This window comes from Melospiza georgiana, chromosome 7 (assembly GCF_028018845.1).
Source record: "Melospiza georgiana isolate bMelGeo1 chromosome 7, bMelGeo1.pri, whole genome shotgun sequence".
NCBI lineage: Eukaryota > Metazoa > Chordata > Aves > Passeriformes > Passerellidae > Melospiza > Melospiza georgiana.
In genome coordinates, this window is record NC_080436.1 from 33,845,167 (window position 1) to 33,860,078 (window position 14,912).

Consider the following 14,912-nt stretch of genomic DNA (forward strand, 5'->3'; position numbering starts at 1 on the left):
TGACCCCTTTGCCCTGAATCAGGGCAGCCCAGTGAGGCTTTAGAGGCTTCCAGAATCCCAGCCATGCCAGTTTGGGAACAGCCCACTGGGCACAATGAACAGTGGGTTAGCAAACTCTTTGTAATTATATAGTCTTTCAGTTTTGGCAAGAAATAAATTCTGCTGCACATTTAGAGAACAGGAAATATGTTCTTCCCCAGTGCTTCTGGGGACTCCTGCAATATATTACCAAAACAAACAACTCCTGCCACTCACTCAAGCCATCAAGTTTGACATCAAATTCAACACAGGAGAATTATGAACAAACTCGTCTAAAGGGGCTGAGAGGAACCACCCACACTGGAAATGACCATGCAAGCAGAGCTGGGTTCCTGGGAATCAGGTGCACAAGGCTTTGGTTCAGCTGCTGTGGGTTTATGGGGACCAATGCCACCAAGCACTGCTGATCCTGCTCCTGCTCCTGCCCAGGCACTGAGCTGCAAGCCAGTGGCTACATGGAGAGAGCAAAACTAAGGCAAGTTTCTCCTTCCTGTCTCCCTTTACACATTAAACACATTTCCAGAGCTGATATTCTTGTTTCTTGTGGCTCACTAGAGTATTTCTGCTCACCTGCTCATGCTCCTTCTCAAGCTCTTCCTTCTGATGTGTGTTAGATCACTTGCAGTCTTCACACCTTCACTTCCACTTATCTCCTCCCACCTATTTGTGAACAGGTTTCCCTTATCCACTGATGGAAGACACAAGCACTGTACACCTGCCTTTAGACTATGAGAGCTGGCAACTCTCAAAGGCTAGCTGTAGTATGAAAATAATTTTCAACTTCTCACTTGGTGCATCTATTTTCTGACGATATCTCCTACATCACAGGTTTTCCCTTTTTGGGTGGTTAATTAAGAACGACATCAGGAAGAAGTACACAACTCAAGATTTCCAACAAGCACCTGGAAATTCTGACCTGCTCCTCTAGAGACATCCATGGAAAAAGCTTCTTAAATGGAAAACTGTGCCAGCCACTGCCACAGGGCACTTTTTAATGCTTACCACCAGGAAGAGGAGGTTCCCAAGAGATAATGATTTTTCCCCAACACTCAGAAATTATTTCTAAATAAGCAATGTCACCATGGATGCCAATCACAATGTGCATCATAAAGACGTAATTACACAATGGCAGTGGTGTGAACAGCACACACTGAGCCAAATCCCCTCTCACTATTCATTCCAAGCCCCTGGGCTGTGACTGTCCATGGCACACAAGCACTCCAGGATCCAAGCATCAACCAGCACTATTTAGAAGACCCTGCCTTTTCCCCAAAGAGTTCACTACCCACACAGGCAAACAAACAGCAGGAGAGTGACAACAAAGCCTGTTTTGCAAATTGGATCAGAAATCTAATATTTTCCAGGATTATAAAGGATTTAGGTGGCAAAGGTAATTATAGACCTTGTAGGACACCAAAGTACCAAAGTTAAAGAACATGACCATTAATGAATGTAGTGAAGAAGGGTTTTAAGCACTTGGTTATTTACAGTCACACAGCAAGGTACTTAATGGAAAGCACAACTTTTCCATGTAGTTTGGAGAAGGAAGAAAAGCCACTTCACAGCCAGGTAAGGCCCTACACCAGGCCTGGCACCATCATTAATTTCCAGACTAACTAGAGAGTGCATCATGCCAAGCGGTATGGAAATAACACAATCCAAACATCACAGTCATTCCCACAGTCTAGACAGTCTCCTCTTGCAGGACATGCAAGTCTGATCACCAGCTCCAGACTTGGAAAACTGTGTCATGAGATCTTCATTATGAAAGATCCCGTGGAATATCAAAAGATGCCTTATCATAATGCAATGGACACGGAGCCAAAACAAACAGAAAGTATGGAAAAGCAAATTCCTGACAAAGCAAAAACTGAATTAAAGTTTATGAGAACTGGACTTGGAAGGGAAAGGACAGGAAAAATCACAGTTGCCCAAATTATATGAATTTGTACAAAGCTAAATAGGTTTAGTACAGGAAGACATTACTTCCTTACTACATTTTAATATTTCCTTTAAATCTTGGAGAGAAGTTGCAGAGAGATGTGATTATGCTCTGCCAAGAGAAAAACAACAAAAAAGCTCATGGGACTTTATGGCACAAAGAATATTGTCCAAAATATAAAGTCCAAATCTCTTTCAGATGAGCTGTAAATAGTTTTCCTGTCTACTTGTAAAGTGTTCAGTGGACAGAAATGGGCCAAGAGTTTTTCCCAGTTTCTGCTCTCTCTTTTATTCACCCTCAGCAGATTATTTTCTGTATACCTATGTTGTGTCACTGCCCAGAGGGAGCTGAGCAGCCAGGAGAACCTTACCCTGCTCTCCTGGTGCTGTGGGGCAGTTATGGATCGGGGCTCATGGGCTGGATGCCGAACAAAAACTTGTTGCCAGTAAGGAATTTGCACTCTCACATGCAATTTAAAGCACTGCAATTTAAAGCACTGCTTGAGCTGACTCGTTCCAAGGGTCAGCACTGACTTCACAGAACAAGCCCCAAGAACACTGCAGGAATTTAAATAAATGGGAAATTAATAGAAGCAGCACAACCAAGAGACTCTTGGTATATAAATTTTGTCCTTCCTTGTACAGGAACTTTCTCTCCTTCCTGCTAACCTTTTCTGCCCCATGCAGGGAAAAAAACCTTTAATTTAAAAAATATTAAAAGAAGTCTTAAGAAGATAAATTAATGGATTTCTCTCTGTTTCCCAAATTAACAACAGAAACACACCTTTTACAGAAGTGATTGCTGGTATTATTAATTCTACAGTAATAATTTAACTACTGGCCACCAAAAAATAAACCAAACAAACCAAGCTCAACAAAAATCTAGCAACTTATTTTACTTCTTGTAACACACTAATTTCCCCAGGTACTTCAAGAACAAAGTTGCAACACCAAGTATACCACAGCAGTTTCACTACTATTAATCTGTATAAATTTACCTTCCTAGTTTGCATAAAATTAAAACTGTTGGCCCAGTGCACACATTCACCTTTCCTGTTCCTCATCCTTAGATGTTGTGACTAATTCAGTCCTACCTGAGATCCCTTTTTTGCATGAGCTAAAACCAGAGCAGAAATGTTCTGCCTCTTCAGCCTGCAGATTGGTGGCCCTATTCAGGTCACCCTTGCAAAAATATTAATCCAGTGAGTGTATGGCTTACTTGAGTCAACTCCTGCCATTGCCTGGAGGAGCTCAGGATTGGAGAGCTTAACCTTTGATATGAAAATGCCTGCAATTCACTGTTATTAGTGCATGGGCACATCACTGCCATTAGGCAGTGAGGTATTGCCTGGAGCAGGATCCATCTGCTCCCAGTCATAAAGCAGGATTTGCTTCACGCTGGAGCCAAGTGCCACTCCAATACTCCGTCCACCCATGGATGCTCTGAGACTGCCCTGCCCTTTCCGCACCGTACATCCCCTGCTTTGTTATCTAAAAATGGCAATTTCTACTGGAGGGCACTTTAGCCAACATGACATGCTTTCTACACATTGCCTCTGTTTTACTTCCAGACCTTATATAAATGCATTTTGATGTTGCTGTTGGTTTTTTGTTTGGGTTTTTTTTTTGGTTTTTTTTTTTACGTGTTCAGTGATTTTTACATAACTCTGTTTGACTTCTTTTTTACGTTGACTTGCTGAAGAGTGAGACACCACTTCGGTGAGCTCCAGCTGAAGGGGAAAAACTTATTTCTGCCTCTCTGGCTGGAGCGCTGGTGTTTCCGTGCCGGTGATTCCGGAGACGCTGCGGGCGCAGGGAGAGCAGCGCTGCCTTTGGAACGGGGCGATCCCGGGAATTCCGGGGCGCCTTTCCCGTGCCTGCAGCGCCCTCTGCTGGCGCCAGCGGGGAGCGCCCGGCCGGGCCCGATCCATGGGGATCGCTCTCCGGGACAAACCGCGCCGGGAACTCACTGCCAGCTCTCCCGCTCGGAGCCTGCGGGACAAACCGCGCTCGGAGCTCACTGCCAGCTCCCCAGCGCGGAGCCTGCGGGACAAACCGCGCTCGGAGCTCACTGCCAGCTCCCCAGCGCGGAGCCTGCGGGACAAACCGCGCTCGGAGCTCACTGCCAGCTCCCCAGCGCGGAGCCTGCGGGACAAACCGCGCTCGGAGCTCGCTGCCAGGAGCTCGGAGCCTGCGGGACAAACCGCGCTGGGAACTCACTGCCAGCTCTCCGGCTCGGAGCCTGCGGGACAAACCGCGCTGGGAACTCACTGCCAGCTCCCCAGCGCGGAGCCTGCGGGACAAACCGCGCTCGGAGCTCACTGCCAGCTCTCCCGCTCGGAGCCTGCGGGACAAACCGCGCTCCGAACTCACTGCCAGCCCCAGAGCGACCCTGGCTTGGAACAGCGGCCGGTTCTTAGCACAGGCAATCGGTCTCTCGTTGGAAACTGACTGCTGAAAGTGTCAGCAACTTAAATCATAGAGAATACCTAAATTCATAATAACTTTAATATACAGAATTTCTAAATATCCATGTGAAAAATGCATGTATTTTATGATTGGCTTTTCGCAAATACTAGAATGAATATTATATGTGTTGTTAGAAAACAATGCTGTATTAATTTTCTTACGTACTGTGTTAAACACAGTTTTAGGTTATAAAAATTGTTAAAATAGAAACTATGCTATGTAAGATGCTTTGTTTAACAGAAAGGGCTTGCAGTGAGATAGATAGCAGCCACAGGACACCTAAATCTTTCAGAGACAGGGAATTTATTGCCTTCTTATCAGAAGAAACGAACTTCTTCCCACCTTGAAGGTGCTGTTAGGATTAGAAGGAAGAAGTTGACACTGATTAGACAGAATCCTGTGTTTGAATGGAATTTATGCATCATGAATGAAGTGTATGAATATGCAACGGGCTATTGTTCTTAAGGGTTAATCCTTGGTTAACAGGTGTCCTTTTTTGGGCTCGTGATGCCCAGAAAAAGGTACCCAAACGTCCGTAACTCTTTGTTTTTATTGTCTCATATTGTCTTAATTCAATTTGTCCAAATTGTTATTACTCTAATTGTGTAACTATTTTTATAACCATTTTGTTACTATTAAACTTTAAAAATTTTAAAAAACAAGTGATTGGCATTTTTCACATCCACATATTTGCACATTTGAAGCAAATAACAAAAGGTACCCAGGACATAAGGGTTTATGTTTGAAAACCACTGAAGATAAAACTGCAAAGTTGTGAATGAGGGCATCTGGCCTAATGAAGTATGAAAAACTAATGAGGTCCAGGAGCATTAAACTAGGCTTGTAAAGAATTTCGATAATCATTATTGATGCTAAAGCTGCTGCTAATGTCACTGAGCTTCCATGAGGGCTGTATGATGGAGTTTCTGAGAAAAAGGAGCCAGACAGCAGGGCTCTCTGTGCATAAATACACAGCTTCACAGAGAGGGCAGCACAAGGGCCAGATTGCTTTTTTCTAGTTTAGGATATTTCATATTCAATGAGACATTTCAAAACGGATACTTGCGCTCTCTCTGCTACTTTCTAATTAAAGCACAGATAGATGCTTTCCTAGAACATAAGGACCCAGAAGGTGGGAAAGAACATTTAGCCTTTTGTACCTCATCTTTAACACTTCATTTATTACTAAATATCCTCTATTTTTAAATGACCCGGGTGCTGCTGCTACAGCAGCCTCCCCCACGGCCGGAGGGGATGGCGGGATTCATCACTCCGGTGTCTGAGTGCCCTGGGAGAGCTGAGAGCACCAGGAAGGGTAAATGCAGCTCCCAGGAGAGGCACAATTTCCTACACTCATGGGCTGCCTCTCCAACTGTGCATTTTCAGCTTCCTACAAGGAATTTAAAAGAAAAATAATTTTGCTTTCTATCTTCATTTCACTCAGCTCAACAGAGCACCATCAAGCTGGGGTATGGTCTCTTTCTTCTCACCAAAAACTAGCACCCATGCTAAAAGCCTGAACGGGAGTAAGGAGCAAACAACTGAAAATGCATACAAACCCCCAGGCAATTTGGGAAAGATGAGAGCGCAGTCAAACTTTCAACTGACTTTAATGCAATTTCAGTCAAGACCTTTTCTACACTTCAACACATCCATCTCCATGTGAACGCTCCAGTTTGGCAGTGCCTGATGAGAAGAGGCAGATCTTCTCAAAGCTGATTACAATTTACGTTTCAATCAGGCAACCAGAGTGGTTTGCCCTTCCCGTGGTTTTTGAAGAGATTGTTACATATATCTAAATCCACCACATTTAAGAAACTTGTAACAAGCAGAAGTGACTCAGTTCCTTACAATAATGGGACATGTTACTGACTCTGCTAGTTTTTTTAAGCCTTTTCTATTTCTTCCACTCTTTATTTAAAAACTTGCAGCCTCCACTGTTTTACTGCAAAAACTGTTTGTAAAGCAAGAATTGTGCTGATCGCATCAAAACTCATTAATATAACTTGTTTTTCCATTATTAGCACCATCTGAGCCTGTTGAAAGCCTTAACCAGGGCTTTAATTTTTCCACAGAGAGCTTTAAATTAATTAGTGGTTTACATGCTAACAAAGAATCTGATACATTCATAAATCAATCTAATGCAGAAGGATTACCAGAGGGTGGAAACCTATTCAGCGGGGAGCTCACATTCACTTAACATGGTGTGTTCTCAACAAAAGGGTGCAGGTGTGGGATGGATGGGCACCAGGAAGAGCCCATGATAATCACTTTGCATCACTTAAAGCGCAGCAGGACACACGGTAAATCAGAGCCTAGGGCCCACCCTAAGTGAAACCCATGTAGATATAAAAGGCAGCAGCATCCCACTTTAACCTTCACAGCTAAATTGCCAGAGTGGTACAATTTCTTTTATGTAGGTTACAGGCCACTGAACTAATGGAAAATAGAGTTGAACTGAAGGACTTGGATGGAAAGAACAAACCAACAAAACTGTATAGCACAGATACAAATAAAGGTATGAAATAAAAAATGCAACTTTTTTCTGGGTAATTATTAAACTTATTCAAGCTTTCAAAATGTACTTGTGTATCCTTTTGGTTCATTTTAGGCTTTTAAACTAGTTTCTGCTAAAATAACACTCTGCTACAAGAACTCTACTGTTAAAGTGTGGCAACATTTTTCTCATATTTTTCCTAACCTGGCACTGTTCACTGTTAAGAAAATTTCACAATGAACACTTTTCCTGCTTATGTTTTGTGTCCAAAGGTGAAAATTCATGCACTTCAAAGATACAAAAAATACTTTCATGACTAACGTGGTTTTCAGTCTTCAGAATGTTTTGAAATAAACTGGTGATTTGCTTTGAAAGCTGCTTATTTTAAAAATGGGATCTCTGTCACTACAGACACCTGCACAGTCCCCATCAAATGCAGTGAGAAGTGTACACAGATGAACTGATCATCTCAATTTTCTTTACAAAGAGTCATCCTTGATGAGTCAGAAGAGACATGACTAAGAAAATTGTGAACATGCAGACTATCAAATAAAAGGCCATGAGTGACAGGAACAGCCAAACAATCCTGGGTCAGTGCTGCTGGAACTTTCGAGGGATGGATTTGTAATAATTCCACATTTTGATAGTGAACAATCAATATTTACTGATGGTGGTTCATAAAATAAAGAAACTTGAGCAATTGTCAGGTATTCAGCCTGAATGATTCAGTTCACAATTGGAGTAAGGTCATAAATCCACATCATCCAATATACCAGGTATCAGATTTTCCATACAAAGATATGGAAAAAACATATTGCAAGATTATTTGTATGGCTTTGGTGATGTTTGTCTTGAAATGAAGCATCTTCATTTCACCTTCACTGGTAGTACCTTCCAGTAACAAATCAGTCAGGAAAACTGTACAGGAAAACTGTAACTCTGGGACAGATCAAAAACCCAATTATTTGGGGAGCACTGTGGGTCGCACACGCTGGTACCACACAGCAGACACCGACTGATCTTCAGCCTCAGGAAAACTTCTCCTTGTGTACATCCTTTCCACCATCACTCACCAGATGTTTACAGATGCACAGACCCATTTTGTGAGCAAAGCCACCCCAGTGTAGCAGCTTCTACAGCACATGCTTTGTGTTTATTAGTCTCTGGTTTATGTACGTGTCCACCTTGCTGTGGTTCCTGGGTGCTGGATGAATCCCAGTGGGAAGGACAGGGAACACTCACTGCACCACATCCTTCCAGCACCCACAGGGACAGGGGACATATTCCCTGCTCCCTGAATCTGCTCACCCTCACAGAATCACAGAATAAAGAGGCTGGAAGAGACCTCTAAGATCATCGAGTCCAACCTATTCCCCAACACCTCAACTAGACTGTAGCACCAAGTGCCATATCCAGTCTTTTTTTTAACACATCCAGAGATGGTGATTCTACCACCTCCCTGGGAAGAGCATTCCAGTATTTATTACTCTTTTGGTGAAAAGTTTTTTCCTAATATCCAACCTATCCCTTCCCTGATGTAGCTAGAGACTGCGTCCTCTGGTTCTGTCAGTGCTGCCCTGTAGAAGAGACCAACCCCACCTGGCTCCAACCTCCCTTCAGGAAGGTGTAGAGAGCAATGAGTCACCTCTAAGCCTCCTCTTCTCCAGGCTAAACAGCCCCAGCTCCTTCAAACGTTCCTCACAGGGTTTGTGTTGCAAGCTCCTCACCAGCCTTGTTGCCCTCCTCTGGACACACTCCAGCATCTCAACGTCCTTCACAAACGGAGGGCCCAGAACTGGACACAGCACTCAAGGTGTGCCCTCACCAGCACCAAGAACTGGAGCAATGACCTCCCTGCTCCTGCTGGCCACACTATTCCTGATCCAGGCCAGGATGCCATTGGCCTTCATGGCCACCAAGGCACATTGCTGGCTCATGTTCAACTGTCTGTCCAATAGTACCACCAGGCCCCTTTCTGCCTGAGCACTGTCCAGCCAGTGAGCCTTACAAACACACACCCTTATGTGTTTTACATAAAGTGGGCACTTCTTACCCTCTTGACCTATCTGTGCCAGCAAAACCCAAACTATTCTCTTCTTTAGAGAAGCAGAAAACACTAGTGGGTATTACATGAGGTGCCAGCCTGCCAAAGGCTTGTGTGATGCTCTGCACAGCTCCCAGGATGCAGGGCAGCTCCCTGTGCTCCCTGCCTTCCTTCCCACTGCAAGAAATGCTCTCCACATGACCCAGCAAGGCACTGCAGGTGCCACTAAAGGTGCCACGTGCTGTCACCTGCGCCCTTCCCAAACGAAGGAGCTGTTTCCACGAAAACCTCCATGCCGATCTCACCAGCACAACAAACAAAAAGCAAACGGGAGCGAGTAAAGGCGATTAGCTAATTAGTGATTAAATAAAGCCGTGGCAGGGAGGCTGGGGGATGCCATTGCTTTGATCCCGGTGACAGCAGGGCCAGGCCCTCGGGCGCCCTGTGGCTGGCTGGTGGCCCTGCCCAGCCTGCTGTCCCCAGGGGATGCCCATCACAGGGCACAGAGCAGCACACGGGCTGGGCACCCTGCGGGCAGGCTGCTGGCAGCCAGTGCCGCTCAGGAGGGAGCCCCCATGCTTGCCAAGGGCTTGCTGGCTCAAAATCCCTCACTGAAATTTGGCTACAAGCATTTGGAAAGGATCTGCTACTTTGGAAAGGATCTGCTCCAAAGCCAGGGTGTGCTGCCGGCTCCTCGCCCTGGGAACGCGGCTCCAGGACTTTCTTAATCCCTGCCCTCCCCTGGGCTCAAATGCTCCAGCCCTTGGACCCTGGCTGCTCCCACACTGCTCGCAGCCACGCAAGTTCATTAATGTTAATTAATGACTGCTGTGTTTCATATTAAAATCACCAGCTCTGAGACACAAAGAACTTTCCATACATCAACTGCTTCAAAGCAATCGTCTCCACAGGCGCGCTGGCTCTAGCTCAGGATAATTGTGCATATTGCCCTCAGGGAAGAGGGAAAAAACGACCCAGTATTTACCCTGGGGGAAGAGTGCACCCCCGGAGAGCTACCTGTCAGCTCCTAATGGGTTACAACACTTGGCCTCTCAACAAATTACACAAAATTACACCCTGGTCACAGACAGAAGTGATGCACAAACCCATAGTGAAAAGCACAAGAAGTGTCTGACAGGCAAGAGAGGAGACCACAACGTGGGTGCACATACCAAAAACCTTAGCAGCTCTAGAAGGTTAATCAGTATTGCTCATTTCACACAGTCTGGGATTATCCCACTAAGTATATTTTACACTCAATATATTATATTACTGCTGTGCCTCCAAGGGAATGCTAGTTTAAAAAAAATAAAGGAAATATTTCAAATAGAGTAAACAGCTCTTCCCAGATTTTGACATTTATTTACACTGAAAACTAAAATGCAATTGCAAATCTAATGCTTGATCTTTGCCATTCTTCCTCAGGCAAAATTCCTCACGGAGGCAGCAGGAGTTTTATCTCAGTCACGGACTCCTGAATTGCAACTTTACCTGATAAAAGTTTGTTCCCCACTTCCTCCAGGACTTCTGTGCCCATTCTCATAAATTACCCACAGGCCAGGCTTCCCAACTGCTCAAACCCCATCTCAAAGACTCCTTGTGGCCAGCCCAGCCATGCTGCAGACCCAAGGGCAGGAATAGGGGGGTGTTGTTGGGATGGGAGAGGGCAGCGGCTCCCACACCTGGGCTGGGCACATCTGGGGCTGTGGTGGGAGCAACAAACCCAGAGCTGGTTTCTCCCACTTGTCACTTAGGTCCCTCCAAACCTCATCTCACCATTAAAGGTTTATAAATGGCTCTCACTGGAGGCAGGTGGGATTTGAAGGACCCTGCATCCCACAGCTCACAGAGCATCCCTTCCCCAGAGACCTGCTACAGCTGCTCCCCACTAAGTTAAACAAACTTGGGACCACCAAAGTCTTTCACAGCCAACTGTGCAATCACTCAGATCACTGGCACTTCCACATATGTTCAAGGGGATAGTTTGGGTTTTAAGGTTTTTGAACAAGCCTTCTTTCTCCCATGGAAGCTTAAGACATTTTATCTGAAGACAGGGACAAACAAACTCCTTAACAGATGGAAACAGTTCCTCAGATATTAAGTAATTAAGCACACTCAGCACATGTTGGCTCCCAAAGAAAATTGTTTTGAAGAGATAAGGCACTCTATAAATTGAGGTTTGTGGTCAACTAAAAATCTGCCATTTCATCTTTTGCTCACAAGGCTAATCTCATGAATTGGTACACAAAAAATGAAGATACAAGGAGCATTACATGATTTACAAAATTATCAGATTGAGGGGTTTTTCTAAGCTTCCATGCTTGTGTTCTTTCATTTTTCTGTGGTTAGCTAAGATTTAACAGGCAAGTAAATCTGCTGCCTTTTGATCTGAAATTGCATTTCTGTGCTTGCCTTACTTCTAATTCCAGTGAGGAACGGAAGCAGCTTTTCTCTCCCATGGCTTTTCCAAGGAAACCAAGCCTTGAGTTTCCTCACATTTATGAACATTTTCCTCACATTTATGCCAATTTATGCCATAAATTGGCAACCTTTTGTTGTGCCCAAGACATGGATGCTCCAATGACCACCTCCATCCAGCCCAAAGGGGAGCAGGACAAGGATTGCAAAGCAGTGAGCAGGCACAGCTTACCATGGCTCCTTCGCTCTTACTCTGGGCAACCTCCCGCTGCAGCCGAGCCACACACAGCTTCTCCCTGAGGAAAGAAAAGCCTGTGAGCAGCAGTTCACTCTCCCCTGGCTCCCCCACCAGCTCTCCTCCCTCTGCTCCCCTGCAGGACCTGGTGGTTGTGTTATTATTTCATTTTTATTTCATTTATTTCATTATTTCATTCCGTGGCAGTTTGACAGAGCTGCCAATAAATCAGCTGAATCCAAATTTGCTTCACTCAAACAACAAAGCAGCTCATCATGCCGCTGATATGGAAGCAGACTGTGCAAATCAGATTGTGTTATTTATTTTCCTATAGCCCTGCACATCAGCTTTATTCTGCACCATGCCTGAAGTCTGTTGCACCATCAATAAATATATGCATAAAATTGAAATTAAAAACATCTATTCTATATATAAACACACTGTGATGCATTTTGCAACTACTGAATTATTAGATCTTTTTTAATTAGCCTTTTTTCATATAAGATCCTTATACAAATATTTGGCTCAACTCAACTAATAGTTAATTTGTTTAATTAAGGATTTGGCAACCACAACACATTTTCAAGTACACTGAGAAGTTGTAAGAAAGAAATGAAAAGTAGTGATTAGCATACATAGAAAAGGAAAGATAATTTCCCATTGTATGGCCTGGGGAAACTCCATCCCCCAAAAACCTGCAAAAGTGCCAAGCCAGGGCAGAAGTAGGACCCAGGCTTGGAAAATGCTCCTATCATTGACTGGGTCAGTCTTACCCAACATGAAAAACTAACTGCTCTATGGTATTCCCAAACTTGCAGAATAAAAAGTAGCCTTTAGAGCATTTCTCAAGCACCATTCCTGATGAGAAAAATCTGCATGTGCCTGCCTAATTCATGTGGAATGACAGCTCTCCTGTCACTCAGTCACAGCTCAGTGTGCCTGGGTCACTGCACCAGGCCCCCTCTCCATTTCAGCAGAAGATGTGGTGATTAAGCTGAGTCTCTGTCACAGCACCCATCAGCATTCCCCATACAGCCAACAATTGTGGGTATCAGATTAGCACCAGGCATTGCCAAAATCCTGATCTGTACACAGGGATGATGCTGAAACCACTGAATATCAGCAAAAGTTGAAGATGATACAGCCACAGCCCTGCAGAAATTGTGTTTGTGTTCTCCAGCGTGATATCTAGACCTTCGTTGGCACATGTGAAAAATTATGGAAAATTGAGAAGTGCAATTAGTCAAGAGCCTTAACATAGGTGTCCTAAACTCATCTTCTAAACTACATGTACCACTCCCCCCCTTCCTTGCTCAGATACTATCACTGGAAAACTTTAAAACTGGTTAATCCTATTTTTAGGGTTTAGTTCATCTGCTGGAAATAGCCCCTCGCATTTTTGCACTGCTTCAGTGCCCTAATATGTTCTAGTGGAAAAAGCAAGTATTCCCTTTGAGGAGGTTTTGACCTTTTAATTGCAAAACAAATGCCTAAAGATATTTTATGAGAAAATATGTGGGGGGTGGGGGAAAATAAACAAACCCCCCCACAAACCACTCCTCCATACACTTCCTGCCAGTGGTCTGGAGAGATTTATTTAGCTATGTCTCCTACATCAGGAATACTCTTACTTCCCTCACTCCATGTTAACTCCAACATGGAATCAGTTTCACATTTCTGGAATTTTATGAGAATGAATTTCACTCAAGGTCTATTCATAAAGACGCTCCTCCATCAATGCCAGGTATTCCCTGACTGGGTGAAGATCATTCAAACAGATATTCCCAAAGGGTTTTCTTAGCAATTTTCCCAGTGAAGGACAGCAAAGCATTCTCTAACTTTGTTTGTAGCATTGCTGCTATTAGGAACAAAACCACATTTAAATAGCAGAAAAAGAAAAAGAAACCTGACTATTATGTGGAGGAGGGGAAAAACAGTGCCATAGTGGGTACAGAAGAGCCAACTTTTTCCAACAGTGTCTACAAACACTCAGCTTTGAGGCAAGCAAACTCTGTGCTCCTGCTTCCCCCTGCCACCTGCGCTGCCCAGGTGAAGGAGCTGTGGACTCAGAGCCAGACCATCGGATGGTTTCCCTCCTCTGGGCAGGATGAGTGGCATCAGCTCAGCATGCCCATGGACCACGGGCATCCCTGAGGCTGCTCTGAGCTCTGTCAGGGATGCACTTGGCCCACTGCCTGCTGCGAGCCATTTCCCACCACCTCCACACAAACACGCCCGCGTGCAGGGCAAGGAGCGTGCTCAGACTCCCTGCACAAGCCAACAGCATTTCAAACTAATGTGCAGTGCTGGAAGTTTCCATATGAGATGGATGACAGGAAAAAACAAGGACCTTCATGTCTAAGAATGACCAAACAAACCCTGTGGTTATTATCCACCATCTCAGTCAGTTCTGATTAAGGCAGCACCTTCAGTGGCTACTCTCAGCCCCCATTTTTAACATGGTGTTACGACTGAATAAACATTTTGCTATGATTGAGTTGCAAAAACCATAAGATTTTAGCTGCTTTAGCCTTTCAGATGTTTCAAATGCAGAGAACATTTGACATGTAGCTTCAAAGTTAATCTCGTTTTTTAATCTTAGCTTTTAAATAGGAAAAAACAGTAGCATCACTTTGTTGCTATATGGCTTTATTTATTTTTAATCAAGCATGTTTCATCCCTATAGCATGTTTAATTAACAAAGTTAATTAGCAACTAAAGCCAACCTGCAAGGAAACAAAATCTTCTCTGGGGATTTAAAAAATTAAAACATGTTCATTGAGGAGGTCTCATGTTCTCTTTTGAAAAACCTCCAAATGATAAAAGGTTTACAAAAATGCTCTTTGAAAGCACACTTTATGCTCTTAGGTTTGAATATTTGTATTGTAAGTGGCAAAATTCCCAGCCAAAGACTTTGCAAAGAAATAATTAAAGAAGCCAAACAAGGATTCAATTATATCCTTTCCAGATGGAACCAAGCACAAAAGTAGTCAGTGTGTGCATGGAAGAAAGATACATTTCAAATCTCAGTATCACTGGTAGATACTGCAGTAGCTTGTTCTAAAAAACAACAGTTTGAGGAAAGCCCATTTATTCCAAGAAAAACACAAATGTGCTAAATAATTCTGCATATTTGGAACTCTCCTTAGACTAAAATTCCTTCTTCACTCTCCTTTCCCACCAGGTTCACTCATTTGACTGCCAGACAAAAGAATCCCTGTATCAGGTGGCAGTGACAGCTCAGGGCTCCACCACAGAGCTGCTCTGCT

At 44.0% G+C, this 14,912-nt stretch overlaps 1 protein-coding gene across 1 annotated transcript in view; it reads right to left on the reverse strand.

Annotated features, from left to right (window-relative positions):
* Positions 1-14,912, reverse strand: part of NCKAP5 (NCK associated protein 5) — a 368,935-nt gene that overhangs the window by 188,465 nt on the left and 165,558 nt on the right. The window contains exon 4 of the mRNA XM_058028292.1: positions 11,641-11,700. Within this exon, the coding sequence (XP_057884275.1) occupies positions 11,641-11,700 (60 nt within the window). The remainder of the gene's footprint in view (positions 1-11,640; positions 11,701-14,912) is intronic.